Genomic DNA, 15,927 nt, shown 5'->3' on the forward strand with positions numbered 1-15,927 from the left:
CATGGGAAATAGGCAAAATGCACACTGATACCGAATGAGTCGCCAGATTCACTTAAAATGATTCAGCATGTTCCACGACACTGAGTCAGGAAAGTGAGGAAGGTAGCTGATAGACATACCACTCTCTCACCTACGAAAAACTAACAAAAGAGTATATTTTACAGGAAAATACAATGATAAAACAGAATTCCCAGCACCACACCAAAAAGAGGATGAACTGAGAAAGAGGATTATGATAAGGTAAAAATTTTGTTGTTGTTTTGAGACAAGGTCTCTGTGTAGCCCTGGTTAGCCTGGACTTCTCTATATAGACCAGGCTGGCCTTGAACTCAGAGATGGCCTGTCTCTGCCTCATGAGTGCTGTGATTAAAGGCACTCACTACTATGTCTGGAAAAGAGTATAAAATTTGAAAGATACATGAAGCCACGAGTAAAAGGGAGTTGGGGTAGAAAGAGAGTTGCCAAAGGCTAGCCTATTTCTTTGTGTGTGTGTGTGTGTGTGTGTGTGTGTGTGTGTGTGTGTGTGTGTGTGAGAGAGAGAGAGAGAGAGAGAGAGAGAGAGAGAGAGAGAGAGAGAGAGAATGAATGTTTTGCCTGCATGTTTGTCTGTGTACCATATGTGTGCTTGGCACCTGTGAGCCAGAAGAATATGCCAGATCCTCTGGAACTGGAGTTGAACCTGGATCCTCTGTAAGAGCAAGAAGCCCCCCTATCTTCTCTGGTTCTATAGCCTCTGTGTCTTAATAATACAGATTAAGACATTTAACCCTTTCAAGCCTGACAACCCCCCCACCCCCCCCCCATTTAATAAAGGAGAAAATATACCTTTCTCTTTGGGAAGTTACAGAGTGTAAGTGTTGGTATGTATGAAGAGTCACATCCCATAGCTTACCCAACACTTTCAGCCTGGGGGTTGTTGAATACTTTGATGGTGACTGGAGATCTGTGATACTCTCCTTTATAAATTGTACTCATTTTATTTGTCTGCAGTTTGGTCCATGGAGGTCCAAGATGTTCTTTTGGAATCTCCTTGACTTGGAGATCTTGTGGCATCTCCCATGCGGGTTTTAGTAAGCCTGAGACAGAAAGAGATTAAAAAGTCAGTATGCTAGGAAAGTGTCGGAAGGGAAGTGACCTCTTTGTGATGTGGGAGGGGAGCGCCAACCCATGAACCAGGACTGGTCCTGGCTAGAGCTTCTCAGGGCAGAAGGTCCTCTGCTTCTGAGTTACATGTAGAGACACAGCTAAAGTTGACAGTGAAGTTTCATGTGCTTTCTTGTCCCCCTCTTTCAACCTATTTTTTTTTATTACAATGTATGGGAATTGAACCAAGGAAATTATGTATGCTCAACAAATGCTTTACCATTGAACTATGTCTTAGCCTCTTATTGAACGAAATCCCTAGCCTCCTTTTTCAATCTTGCCTATCTTTCCATCCTTAACGACAGCCTCTCCCATCTCAGAGCTATTTCTACTCCTATTGCCATATGACTTGGCACTAGATACCTGGCATCATATCTAGTTATTTCAGATCAAATAGAGACATGGTTCAAGTTCAGCAACTATACTGCTGTCAGCTGTATGGCTGTTTCCTCATGGACTGAAACATTTTCTTCCTCAGAATTTCACAAAGCTCATAGGAAACTTACAAGACCAAGGAAGCTCAAGAAAATTACAGGACTCACAGAAGTCTCCCCATAGTAAACATTGCTGGGTGAGAGAAAACTCTTGTGTAGGAGACCAGTGATCCAGCTTTTTTAAGTTCTTGCTCACACTACTGTGAGAGGTTTTTAGGTCATACAAGTACCTGAGATCACCTATATTCCCATGAATAACTTCCTTTCTGTCTAGGGCAATAAAAATAGACTTCCCAAAAAGGCAGGGGAGATAGCTCAGTTGAAAAGTGTTGCCAACTGTGGTGGTATGAGTGAAAATGGCCCTCATAGACATATAGACACTATTAGGAGGTATGGCCTTGTCAGAGTAGATATGGCTTTGTTGAGGAAGTGTGTCACTGAGGGTGAGCTTTAAGGTCTCTGATGCTCCAGCCAGGCCTAGTGTCTCAAACTCTTCCTGCTGCTTGCCAATCCAGATATAGAATTCTCAGCTACCTTTTTAGCACCATCTGTGCCTGTATCCTGCCGTGCTTCCCTTCGTGATGACAATGGACCAAACCTCTGAACTGTACACTGGCTTCAATGAAATGTTTTCCTTTGTGAGAGTGGCCTGTGACCATGGTGTCTCTTCACTGCAATAGAAGACTTAACTAAGATACAATGGAAGTATGAGAACCTGGGTCTGATCTCTAGAGTCCATGAGAAAAACTGGACTTGATGGTATGTACATATGAAAGCCCAGAAGAGAAGTGGATATAGATAAATCGCTGGAGTTGGTTGGCCACGTATCTTAGCCTAACTGACGAGCCCCAGGTCTCTGTGAGAGACTTGTCTCAAAAAACAAGATAGATTTCTCCCAAGGAATAACGCTCGAGTTTGACCTCTGGCTCCCACATGCCTCTGGACACATGGATATACACTCCCATAAGAAATGTCATATAACATGTTTGCACTGTCTCTCTGTCATCTCCTTTCCTTTACCCCTAAGGCATGTGTTTCTGCCAACCAGTGTCAGCTCCTTTGTTGAGAACAGTCTCTGGCACAAAGCAAAATTTTTATAGGTTGATTGAATACATGAGTGAATGAATGAGCACCTTAAATTTCATTGAAATTTCTTGTGTGTGTGTGTGTGTGTGTGTGTGTGTGTGTACGCGCACACACTGTATGTATATATGTGCAGGTATTCATGCCTGTGCATCCACATATGGAGGTCAGAAGTTGACATCAAGTATCTTTTTCTATTGCTTGTCATCTTGTTTATTTCCTAAAAATATTTATTTATTTTTATTTTTTGTGCATGAGTGTGTGTCTGCATGTCCGTATGTGTATATGGCCCAAAAAGACAGAAGAAGGCATTGGATTCCCTGGAACTGGAGTTGCAGGTGAGTGTAGATGCCATTTGAATGCTGGAATTGAATCTGGGTCTTTTGCGGGACTAGTAGACATTTGTAACAGTCTAGCCATCTCTCCAGCCCCTATCCACCTTTTGAGACAAGATCTCTCACTGAAATCTGTAGCTTGCTGACTGGCTAGGTTTGCTGGCCAGTGAGCCCCAGACATCTTCTTGTCTTCACTTTCCAATGTTGAGATCTTCCACCCATTTTTTAAAAATGTAGATGCCAGGGATCCAAACATAGGTCCTCATGTGTGCAGCAAGCAAGTTACCCACTGAGTCATCTCCAAAGCCCTTGGTTTGAATTTCTTATGTGTTGGGAGCCAACTGCTAGCAGAAAGTGGTTATCATCTTTGCAGACATCTCGAGCCATATACCCTGACAAGAAACTTGTTTTTCAACAGCCCACAACAGCTGAGTACACTTTGATAAACATCTTGTTTATCTTGTTTTGCTGTTTAGTGCCCCCAGCTGCAAGGCGCACTTAGTATCCACGTCTGTAAGGCACACAGTATCTACACCTACAAGGCACGTGGCAAAGCCTATAAATATCCAGGATTTCCTTTCAATAAAGGGAGACTTGAGACTTGATCAGACCCTCTATCTTGTCTCCATTCTTCGAGTCTCTTGCCCCTCCATCCCCACTCTCTCTCTTGCTAGACCCTGACCTGCGGACCAGAGCAGCAGCTCGGGCTGGAACATAGTGGCCCCCAAGCGTGGGCAGTGTGGTTCTCAACATAGTGGTTCCCAAGCGTGGGGCAGAGCGGTCCTCAACACTTATGGATAGTAAATGAACCTAAACCTTGATGCTGCTATAGTTTGCTTGTTAGATATCTCTAGAGGCCTATCTGCTCAGAGCTTGCTTTCAGGATGGTACTGTTGGGAGGTGGTGGAGACAAATGGTGGGTCTAAGGTATCTGGAGGCTTCTAAAAGGGATTGTGGGACCCCAGGCTCTTCCTCCTCCCTCTTTGTACTTCTTGACTTGCAAGTGAGTGTTTACACTGCATTACATGTGTCTATCTGATAAGCTGCCTTGCCACGGATTCAAAAACAACAGGACTAATAAACTAATCATGGACTTCTTCAAAACTGTGAGCTCAAGTAAACTATCTGTTTCTAAGCTACTACCTTGGGTATTTGTTTCTGTAACAAAAATTTGACTGATATAGATGCTGTTCATAGAGGAACTTATAATTATTTTAGCATTCTTTCTTAAAAATTATTTTTGGTAGTGAGCCTAACCTTTAATGGCTGAGCCATCTCTCCAGCCCTTAAAACTGTTTCTATTGATTGATTGATTGATCGATTGATTGACTGATTGAGGCAGATTGATTTATTGATTGACTGATTGAGGCAGGGTTTCTCTGTATAGTCCTAGTTATCCTGGAACTCACTCTGTAGACCAGGGTAGCCTCAAAGTCAGAGGTTCGTCTGTCTCTGCCTCTTGAGTACTGGGGTTAAAAGCACGCACCACTTTGCCTGGCCTATTTTTAGTATTCTGACAGGTCCTATGGATTTCTTGCCAGTCAAAAGGTCACTTTCAAATGCTACTTCATGGACAGAAGCTTGGATTAACTGTGACCACATCCCAAAACCTGTGAGCTGTTTCCAGTACTATCCCACAAAGGAAATGGAGCAGGGCAGGAGCAAAGGAGGCAGGAGCTGTAGCAGACAGATGGGTTCTAGTGTGGGACCATTCGCTGCATCAGGCCACTGGCACTTACACTGCTTCAGGGTTTTGTTGATTTCTTCCATGCCAATTTGCAACTGCATCAAAATAACTTTTATGTTTTCATTTCTGCAGGAAAAGGGGTGGGCGACACATGTTTAAAAATACAAGTGCTAAACTGAAACTACACGTGCATCAAAGTCAAAATGTTAATTAAGACCACCAAGGTGACAGTCTTGAAACTCTACATGATCGCTTGGTAGGAAATACTAACTGTTGATAGTCACCTCTGCGTGAGTATTCATGCCTGCGTGCCACCATGCTTCCCGCCACGATGATAATGGACTACACCTCTGAGCTATCAACCGGCCCTAATTAAATGTTTTCCACGAGTTGCCATGGTCACAGTATCTATTCGCAGCAATAAAACCCAAACTAAGATAGAAGCCAATCCTGCCCTCTACATGAATCAACCTCTCCGTGTCACCATAGCATGCCCACCTTCCCTAATCCCCGGATTCTCTTTTCTCCTTGATGGTATTCGGTACGATTACAGATGTCTTAGTTTCTCCTATCACAAAAAAAGTATTCATTTGCTTAACAGTCTCCTCGTTTGTCCCATTTAGATGTCTTCTGCCAACCTGACAGAGCATGAATCACCAGCCTCCATATCAAGTCGACAGCACAATTACTCCTCTGGGCTCGGGCATCTGAAAGACTTATCCTGTGTTTGCGCTGTTACTGTGATAAACACCATGACCGAATGACACTTGAAGAGGAAAGGGTTTCTTTCTTTATTTAGCTTACATATGACAGTCTATCGTCCAGGGAAGCCAGGGCAAGGAGCTTAAGGCTGGAACCTGGCAGCTGAAGTGCAGCAAAGACCATAGGGGAACACAGCCTACTGACTGCTGTGCTTTCTGTGACTTGCTCTACTTGCTTTCTTATACCAACCCAGGGGTGGAACCTCCTAATAGTGCCACTCCCACAGGCGAAGCATTCAAGCACATGACTCTGTGGGGACCAAACCTATTCAAACCACCACAGGGTGTTAAGTTCTCCAGAGTTACAGATGGTTGTGAGCCGTTGTATGGGTGCTGGGGAATTGAACCCAGGTCCCTCCCACACCAATCATTAATGGAAAAAAAAAAATCCTCACAGACTCACGCCTACAAGCCAATGTGTTGGAGCATTTTCTCAGTCGAGGTTCCGTCTTCTCAGATGACAAGAATTTGTAAGCCTGCTTGTATGTCTGTGTGAAGATATCAGATCTTGGAGTTATACTCTCTGGTGATTTGAATAGGAATGGCCCCCATAGACTCGTGGGTTTAGCCAGGCCCAAGTGTAGTGTTGCTATTAGGAGGTGTGACTTTCTTGGAGTGGGTGTGGCCTTGTTGGAGGAAGTGTGTCACTCTGTGGGCTGGCTGTGAGGTCTCATAGATATGCTTCAGTCTGGCCCAGCACCCTTCCTCGATCCTGTTCGCTCTACCCAAATGCTTACCATTAGGTTTCAGACCCTTTACTTCTGTGCTTTCTCTATCAAAGAATGCAGGTCACTCCCCTGGAGTATCTCTCTCTCAGACAGAGACTTGCTTTCATAAGGCCTCCATTCCCTTTGCAGCTAGGGATAAGTCCCACCTAGTTCCTGCTTCCAGGCCCCTTGGCATATTGGCTAGGCCAGGATATGTCACATGATACTCATCATGATGGCTGCCTATGGAACCTGGGTTCCCTAGAAAAGCAGTCAGTGTTCTTAACAGCTGACCCATCTCTCCAGCATCTCTTTCTATCTTTTAGATAACAGTTTTGGGATTCATAATACTGGGTCATCAGAAGTCTAAGGAGGTCCTATTTGCCCATGCTTCCTTTGTCTTCCTTTGCCCAGTGACCTAGGCTCATCTCTTACCCTCTACCTCCAGCTTAGACCATGCGTCGCTTCTTTAGAGTCTGACCCTCCATTATGTTCAATTAGAAGGCCAGTCTAGTTCAGGCTTTCATTACCTCGCCCTCTAAAATGCTCTCCTCAGTTTACACTTCCATTCTGACTCTCAGGTAGGTTGAATTATTGGCTCTAGCTATTGAGTTCCAGGTAGTGACCATATACAGTCACACTCTCGCCATAGCAACAGAGAGGGCAAACTGTGTGCCTTCATCAACTTCGTGTTGAGCTTTGCCAGATGGCTTGTTTCAGAGGATGTAGCACAAAAGTAGAAGCTTGAAACAGGGTAGTTCAATTAGGGTTTCCTCTCTGCAGTTCTACCACAAAGGTATGGCTACTTCTTTCCTGGTCAAGGTGTCAGTCAAACGTTACTCTGCCTGTTCTTCCTGAACCTTTGGGTGCCATTACCCTACTTTGTGGCTTTCACTTAGCTTTCTATCCACAGGCTTTGCAATCCATGAGGTCAGAGATTTTGTCTGTTTTGTTCTTTACTGTATCCCTAAGGTTTATAACAGTGTTGTGTACAGTGTACCCAACCCACACTTCTTTGGTTTACTTTAATTAATTCTTTTTACTGGACAATCTTCATCTTAAGTGAGAGTGAGTCCCACTGTACTGGCTGGTTTTGTGTGTCAACTTGACACAAGCTGGAGTTATCACAGAGAAAGGAGCTTCAGTTGAGGAAATGCCTCCATGAGATCCAGCTGGAAGGCATTTTCTCAATTAGTGATCAAGGGGGGAGGGCCCATTGTGGGTGGTGCCATCCCTGGGCTGGTAGTCTTGGGCTCTATAAGAAGGTAAGCTGAGCAAGCCAGGGGAAGCAAGCCAGTAAGTAACATCCCTCTATGGCTTCTGCATCAGCTCCTGCTTCCTGACCTGCTTGAGTTCCAGTCCTGACTTCCTTTGGTGATGAACAGCAATGTGGAAGTGTAAGCTGAATAAACCCTTTCCTCCCCAACTTGCTTCTTGGTCATGATGTTTGTGCAGGAATAGAAACCCTGACTAAGACACCCACAGAATCTAAGAACCCTAAATTATGAATTGGAATTCCAGATATTTTTAAGAGTAGAGAGAAGCAGAGGGGACTCATGAGCAGGTAGCAACGCGCCCCCTATTCTATAAAGGCTTCTCCAGATTTCACCAGTCTTGCCATAGCAGGATTTCTGAGTCACAAGCTCACACAACTATTCAAACTCCTCTCCTTTGGCAAACCAAAGTGAAGCTAGGATGCTCCCTGAGTCCATCTGCTTTTTCATCCTACCCCCAGCCCCAGCCTACGATACTCACCCGTCTTCTGCTGCATCCTGTTGATCCTCCTGCTGCCAGGATGCTTGTTGGCTGACGCCTGAAACGGGCTTCCATTGATCAACCTGAAGCAGCAGCGAGAGCTCCTCCCAGACGTCTCTCAGCTTCTCATTCACTTCATGGAAGAGGATCTTATCATTGCCCACAGTTACAAACTTCCAGATATTGGACTTCTTGCTGAACTTTTCTATCTGCTGGTTTGCCTCCTTCAGGACTTCCTCAAAGCGGCCCATGGCAGCAGTAATGTCATTGGGCAGTTTCTTTCCTTGGGCCTGGAGCCTCTGGAGAGGCTGTAGCATGCCGCGCACTCGGCTTCCTAGACGCTGGCACTGTTTCCGGCAGTATTTCATCTTTTCACACTGTTCATAGATGAGGTAGCCTAACTTGATGATCTGTCCCAATTTATCCATACCTAAAAGAGATGCATAGATTGGTTGAAATACCGCAATCCCCCCGTGTATTATTCAGTTAATGGAGGGTCAACGGTATCTGTGATCTCAACGCCAGAAACGGGATCCCTCCACCATCTAAGACAGAGACAATTTGCTGTCTGCCACATCTGTTCTATCCCTGTAACAAAGCTTGAACTGGGAAGTATTGGTCACCAAGCACTTTATCTTCAGCTTTTACTGCAACACCTGAGGTCACATGACTAGCACCTGGCTATGGGTTGTGAGTGGATGGGATTTGTGCTACTTTGGGCTGACATGGGTTTGCAAGAAGAGGATCTCAGGGATACTGGTATTCAAAAGAATGGATCCTGGGCTCCTGAATAACTGCTTGGAGGAAAGTTGCCATGTTGTCAGGATTTCTGCTATGGACTATGATGAAAGATGCAGTCTCAGTTGTATGAAAGCCATTATATTTTGGGGGCATCTTGGTCTTATTATTTAGCCTATCCTAACACAGATGTCCTGTTGAGGTATGAGAAATACCTTCAGGGGCCAAACAGGCAACTCAAACCCGTAGAGTGAGCTGACTTAGCATTAGTCTCAATTGCTGCAAAGAAATATGTTTCCAGCCAGGTATTGTGGTGCAAAATCTTAGCATTTGAGAGGCTGGGGCAGAAGGATCACAAGTTCAAGGCCAGGCCCAGCTACCTAATGAGATCCTGTCTCAAAAACAACAACAACAACAAATCCAAAGCTGGTGTTATAGCTCAGTGGTGGAGTGTGGTGGAGTGTTTGCCTAGTGCTGGCTAAGTCTCTGTGTGAGTGATTCCTAGCACAGCTTAGAGAGAAGCTCCTGGAGCCAGAGAGATGGTTTAGTGGGTAAGAGCCTCTCTCTCTCTCTCTCTCTCTCTCTCTCTCTCTCTCTCTCTCTCTCTCTTTCTTTTAAAGATTTCTTTATTGCACCAGAAGAGGGCACTCGACCCCATTACAGATAGTTATGAGCCACCATGTGTCTAGGTATTGAACTCAGGACCTCTGGAAAAGTAATCATTGCTCTTACTAAGTCATCTCTCCAGCCCCCTGTCATTGCTTAAGAACTATGTTCTTAGCCTTTTATTATTATTATTATTATTATTATTATTATTATTAGTTTTATGTACGTAAGTATGCCATAGCTGTCTTCAGACATACCAGAAGAGGGCATCAGATCCCATTACAGATGGTTGTGAACCACTATGTGGTTGCTGGGAATTGAACTCAGGACCTCCCGAAGAGCAGTCAGTGCTCTTAACTGCTGAGCCATCTCTCCAGTCCTCTCTCTCTCTTTACAAGACAGGGTTTCTCTGTGTAGCCCTGGCTGTCCTGGAACTCACTCTGTAGACCAGGCTGGCCTCGAACTCAGAAATCCACTTGCTTCTGCCTTCCAAGTGCTGTGATTAAAGGCATGTGCCACCACTGCCCCTCACATGTGCTGTTCTTGCAGAGGAGACTCACTGTGCTCTTCTGACCTCTGCAGGCACCAGGCACTCACATGGTGCAATACATGCATGCTTGCATACATACATACATACATACATACATACATACATCCAGGCTAAACATTCACATATAAGAGATAAGATCATAAATCTAAACTTGAAAATCGTCCTTTCAGTTTCTGGGACTTTGAGTGTGTCTCTTACTTCTCCATGTTTTGTCTTGTTTTGAGATGGGCTCCCACTATGGATCTCAGAATGGCCTTGCTCTCCCTATCCTTTTGATTCAGTCTCCTGGTACCCTCTGTTTCTGATAGATGGAGGAGTCCAGTGATTCACATCCTTTCTTCAAATCCTGTAGAAAAAAAGCTATAAACTGGCCCTTAGCCTTTTGGCTAAGATCAAGTGTAGTATCTGTTCTTATCAGTTTAATCTTTATTTTTATTTTGTGTGTAGGAGTATTTTGCTTGTAAGTATGTGTACCATGTGCATACAGTGCCTCTGGTGACCAGAAGAGGGCACCATTGGGTCTTTAGGCCTGGACTTAACAGATGATTGTGAGCTGCCATTTGGGTGCTAGGAATTGAATCCCTGGTCCCCTGGAAGAGCAGATGGTGCTCTTAGCTGCTGAGCCATCTCTCCAGACCCCCTCAGCTTTCCTTTTTTTTTTTTGAAGGCAGTTTGAGTCATGCTCTCTACTTGCAACCAAAGGCAACTAGAGTCCATAATGATAGTTGCCATAGCAATGGATCTCTTCGCTTGCAACACACTGAGTGCTGCAGCGTCACCATTACATTCTCATTTGATAGATGAAGATGTTGTTCAAATGAGTTCAAAGCCATGGAAACAGATCCAGAAGCACTCTTTTGGTTTTTGAGACAGGGTCTTTGTGAGTTCCAGGACGTCCAGGACTACATAGAAAATAAATAAAATGTTGTTTTAAAGATCTGTCTATCTATCTATCTATCTATCTATCTATCAATCAATCAATCATCTATCTATCTATCTATCTATCATCTATCTGTCTACCTATCAATCATCTATCTATCTATTTTTGAGACAGGGGTTTTCTATGTAGTCCTGGACGTCCTGGAACTCACTCTGTAGACAAGGCTAGCGTCAAACTCAGAGATCTGACTGCGTCTGCCTTCTGAGTACTGGGTTTAAAGGTGTGCATCATTGTTGGGAATTGGTTCTAATCCTGTCTTATTTTGGTGCCCAAGAGCCACACTTCCAGACCTGAGGGTCCCTGCCCCAAGCTGGCAAAGATCCAGGCACACGGGGGGGGGGGGGTTGGGAGGAGGACAGGCAGGGGACAGGGGGAGGGAATGGAGGGAGAGGTAGGGGTTGGCTGGGGGTGGGAGAAGGAGAATCGCTGTGACTTGGAGGGAGAAGGATCAGATTTAAGAGCTGCAGGAGAGACAGCATCTTATGTAGATGGAAAAGGAATGTGGCCCTAAGGGGAAGGGGGTGGTGCCCAGAAAGTAACAGAGCCGCAAAGATAAAATAAAGATTTAGAAGGTGTGAAGCCAGGAATACCAGAGGAAAATGTGTGCCAGCCGAGGGGAGGTTTAAAAATGCCCAGCCTTTGAACTAGTCAAGACATATCAAAATTAGCTGTGCGTGTGTGCCTGCATGTGTGTTTGTGTGTGTGTCTCCCGTTTGCAAATTCAGAGAGCTCTTGGGCAGGTGGGGCGTGTACCCTGCCAAGAGTCAAAGTGGGTTAACTAATTCACTGCTGCACCACCATTGCCTGGCTAGATCTGCTAAGTTTTATTTTATGTGTGTGAGTGTTTTGCCTACATGTGTATCTCCGCATCACATGCGTGTAGAGCCAGGAGGTCAGATCCTCCGGAAGTACAGTTTGTCATGTGCATGCTGGAAGTCAAACCTGGGTCCTCTGGGAGAGTAATCAGGTTTCTTAACTGCCATGTCCCCAATCCTCAAAATACCCAAAGCCATAGCAAGCTTCTCAATGGCCAGTGAAACAGGTAGGTTAAGAGTTATCTTGGAAAAAATTAAAACAACAGAGAAAGAGTTATCTTGGGGACCAGATGAACTATCTCAGTAGTTAAGAGCACTTGCTGCTCTTTCACAGGATCTGAGTCAGTGCCCAGCACCTATGCCGGTCAGCTCACAGCTCCCAGTAACGTAAGACTCCAGGGGCTCTGAGACTTATTCTACTCTGTAAGTACCCACACACATTGGCACACACACACCTACCCATACACACATCCCCACACCCCCTCACACACACACCCACACACATACCCCACACACATGCACACGCATGTGGCACACACATACACACCTACCCACATCCCCCACACACAGACACACACACACACACACACACACACACACACACACGAACGAAAGGAATAAATCCATTTACAGATTAGATCACAACATGGAGAAAATAACTCCCTGTAATCCCAATCTGCCTTTAAAACATGAGTCAAAAGGGGAGCAGGATCAATGGCTCAGTGGTTAAGAGAACTGGCTGCTCCTCCAGAGGTCCTGAGTTCAATTCCCAGCAACCACATGGTGGGTGGCTCACAACCATCTGTAATGGGATCTGATGCCCTCTTCTGGTGTGTCTGAGGATAGCAATAGTGTACTCACATAAAACAAATTAAATAAATCTTAACCAAAAAAAAAAAAAAAAAAAAGAGTGAAACCAAGCAGCCAAACTGAAACCGAGCATGTGAGCAATTAGTTTGTCCACAGGATTCCTGGGCAGGAGGCACAGGCATTAAAGTCAGGGTACTCTTTAATGGCTGACCTATCTCTCTAGCCTGTCAGGGTGCCCTTAAACAAAATCAATGGATTTTGGGACCCAGCCATTCCCAGATGGTGAGCCCAACAGTGTCAAGGCTCTTTCTTGAATGTCTGAGAGCAAAGGAGAAAAATCGGGAAGTAGTACTAAATATATTAATTTACTTACCCCCTCCAATTAAAAAAAAAAAAAGTCAGATATATCTGGGCGGCATAACTTTAAATCCAGTACTTGGAAGACAGAGACAGGTATCTCTGTGAATTCAAGACCAGCCTGGACCATATAGTGAGTTCCAGGCCAGTCAGAGTTACACAGTGAGAGCCCGTTTCAATAAACAAATAAATACATAGTCTTAAAAAAATCATGCTGGGTGATGGTGAAGCATGTCTTTAGTCTCAGCACTTGGCAATCAAGAGGCAGGCAGATCTCCGAGTTCATGTCCAGCCTGGTCTATGGAACAAGATTCAAGTTCCAGTGCAGCCAGAGTCACACAGAGAAACCCTGTCCTGAATCCCCGCTTCCCCCGACCCCTCCCCCAAACCCTGTAATCATCTGTGCTGGAAATTGATTGTCCTACTGACTACCCATCTACTCTACGACTTGGGCACCTCAGGACCGGTCCCCACCCTTTGCCTCTCCTCTAATCCCATTCCTCGATCTCCATCCTACTTGGGCAAAAGGTCAGCAGAGATCTTAGCAGACAGACCGCCCAATAGAGTTAGGGAATCGAAACCAACTCACCCTGAGTTCCAGGAAGTCCAATCAGTGATTCTGTGATTCTCCTGCTTCCTCTTGCCGCGCTACGGCTCACTGGATTCTATGTGATCGCGAGGGGCACTCGTCTGATCTATCCTGCGCTAAAGACCACGGTCTTGTGCCTCGCTGACAACTGCAAGCCAGGTCGGAGCAGGTCCCCGGTCTCCTGAGCCCCTTCCCTTAGTGCATGCAGCCTTAATGCTCTCTCCTCCCGGAAGGACTCCACACCACACTGGCCGCGGTTCCCGCCTAAAGTCAAATTTGGGCCAACGCAGCAATGCCCCAGCGGAGCCCTCAAAACCAACCTGTCGGACAGGACAGCTGTTTCTGTCCAGAGTCCTCCCCGGAAGCCGCTGTTAGTCCGACACGCCTTCCCCGGGGTTTCTACTCCTGCTGGAGCTATGCCAGCTTCCTGAACCCGCTTTCTGGACAGCTCCCAGATGAAGCCCCTAGTTGGCTCTGATCCTTTCTTCAAATCCATTAAATAGCTACTCTGAGTCTTCCCAGGTCCTTTATTTGGGGTCTTGAATTTGGGGATTGAGAAAATAAGGTTGCAGGGAGGCCTGATAACCACTGTATGGGATAGCCTGAAGTTCAGCAAAATAAAAATAAAAAATAAAAAATAAAGCGAGGCTGATGAGACGGCTGAGCGAGCCTGATGACCCGAGTCATCTTCCTCTCCTGAGGCTGAAGCAGAGAATGGGTTCCTCCAAGTTGTCCTCCGACCTCAACATGTGCACAGGCCCTGGCACACAAATGCACACAGACCATACGGGTAAAAAAAAAAAAAAAAAAAAAAAAAAAAAAAAGGGAGTAACCCCTAGAAGTGCTGAGGCGGTTCCTTTGGCCGCTTTGTGTTGAGTAATCCTGGGGCACAGTAGTGGAGGGGGGTGGGCAGTAGTGGAGGAAGTGTGAGGCTACCCAAGGAGGGGTCAATTCCTTTTTTTCCCCTCTTAAGGTCATCTCTAAACTTTGTTATTTTTCAAGGTGAGTTTATTATTAAAGTCAGTTATATCCCCAGTTAGCTAGTGTAAGAAATACTTTTCATTAGCCAGGAGGTGGGGGCACAAACCTTTAATCCCAGCACTTGGGATCTCTGTGAGTTTGAGGCCAGCCTGATCTACAAAGACAGTTCTCGGACAGCTAAAGCTACACAGAGAAACCCTATCTCAAAAATAAAAGTAAAAATAAAATAAAAGGAAGGAAGAAAGAAAAAGAAAGAAAGGCTTACTCAGGCTATATAGCTGGGAAAGAATAGAAATAAATTGTATAGGGGGACATTGTACTTTGAGGTGACACAGTTGGGGGCTGTCTGGGGGGCTTAGTTTACCTATTTTCTCATTTCTTTGCCCTTTCTCATTTGTTGTCTCCCAACAGACATTCCTCACAAGGTTCCATGTAGCCCAGGCTGGCATGGAACTCACTGTGTAGCCAAGGATGTTCTTGAGCTGTTGGTCCTCCAGCCTCCCCTCCTGGATCCTGGGATAACAGAAGTGCTCCATCACACTCTTTTTCTGTGGTGCTGTGGATTGAACCCAAGAGCTTGTGCTTGCTAGGAAAGTCCTCCGTCACTGAGCTGCCTACCAGCCCTCTCTTTGTTTTGTGACAAGGTCTCTCTAAGTTACCCAAGCAGGTCTTGAACTTTTGTGACTCCCCTCCCCCTTTCTTAGCCTCCCATTCTGCTGAAATAACAGACTCAGGCCACCAGGTCCACTTTGTAATTGTTCTCCATCATCAGTTGTCTTAGGTCTAGAGATTTATGTATGTAATTGTCGTAGTTAGGGTTTTACTGCTGTGAACAGGCACCATGACCAAGGCAACTCTTATAAGGACAACATTTAATTGGGGCTGGCTCACAGGTTCAGAGGTTCAGTCCATTATCGTCAAGGTGGGAGCATGGCAGCATCCAGGCAGGCATGGTGCAGGAGGAGCTGAGAGCTCTACGTCTTCATCTGAAAGCCTCTAGTAGAAGACTGACTTCCAGGCAGCTAGGACTAGGGTGTTATAGCTCATGCCCACTGTGACACACCTACGCCAACATGGCTACAGTACCAGTCCCTGGCCCAAGCATATACAAATCATCACAGTGATGATATATTGTGAGTCAACTCTCTCGGCAAAGAGTAGCAAAGGCAGAGGAGGGAAAAGCTATTAAACATGTGATCCCAGGGCCACTGAGATGGCTCAGCAGGCAAAGATGCATCTCTCTAAATGGGAGGACCTGAGTTCACCTGGAACTCACAAGGTGGAAGGAGAGAAAAAAGTCCTGCAAGGTGCCTTCTGACCGTACTCTCGCATGGCACAGATGCCTGCACACATGCACGAATTAACGACGACGAAAGTTGTGATCTCCATGGAAACTTAGTAGATTTATGGGGTAGTCAGACAGATTCCAGATCAGGGAGAGGTCAGCACTCGAAGTTCTAGGGCAAACAGCAGCTTCCACTCTGCCCAAGGCCATTGTCGAAAGAAGTGGGAAGTTGTGTGAACTCTCACCACTCAACCATAACAGTAGCTGAACTGGGCACACTGGCCTGCTAGAACTGGAAGCATCCGGTATGAAAGCTTTTGAAGCAGATTTACTAGCATCCCACCTTCAGTG

General features: G+C 45.5%; 1 protein-coding gene and 1 pseudogene across 3 annotated transcripts in view; one reads left to right on the forward strand and one right to left on the reverse strand.

Annotated features, from left to right (window-relative positions):
- Mlkl (mixed lineage kinase domain like pseudokinase) overlaps positions 1-13,927 on the reverse strand; it is a 30,472-nt gene extending 16,545 nt beyond the window's left edge. The window contains exons 1-4 of one of the 3 annotated variants that reach the window (XM_076915898.1): positions 13,311-13,927; positions 7,906-8,335; positions 4,735-4,808; positions 893-1,076 (exon numbers count right to left, since the gene is read on the reverse strand). In XM_076915898.1, coding sequence (XP_076772013.1) covers positions 893-1,076; positions 4,735-4,808; positions 7,906-8,333 — 686 coding nt within the window. In that variant the 5' untranslated portion in view covers positions 8,334-8,335; positions 13,311-13,927. The remainder of the gene's footprint in view (positions 1-892; positions 1,077-4,734; positions 4,809-7,905; positions 8,336-13,310) is intronic. The other 2 variants (XM_076915897.1, XM_034522745.2) reach the window with 2 other exon arrangements.
- Positions 10,166-10,325, forward strand: LOC117723630 (U2 spliceosomal RNA; annotated as a pseudogene).
- Positions 13,928-15,927: the final 2,000 nt, after the last annotated feature.

Source organism: Arvicanthis niloticus, chromosome 18, assembly GCF_011762505.2.
Source record: "Arvicanthis niloticus isolate mArvNil1 chromosome 18, mArvNil1.pat.X, whole genome shotgun sequence".
NCBI classification, from domain to species: Eukaryota; Metazoa; Chordata; class Mammalia; order Rodentia; family Muridae; genus Arvicanthis; species Arvicanthis niloticus.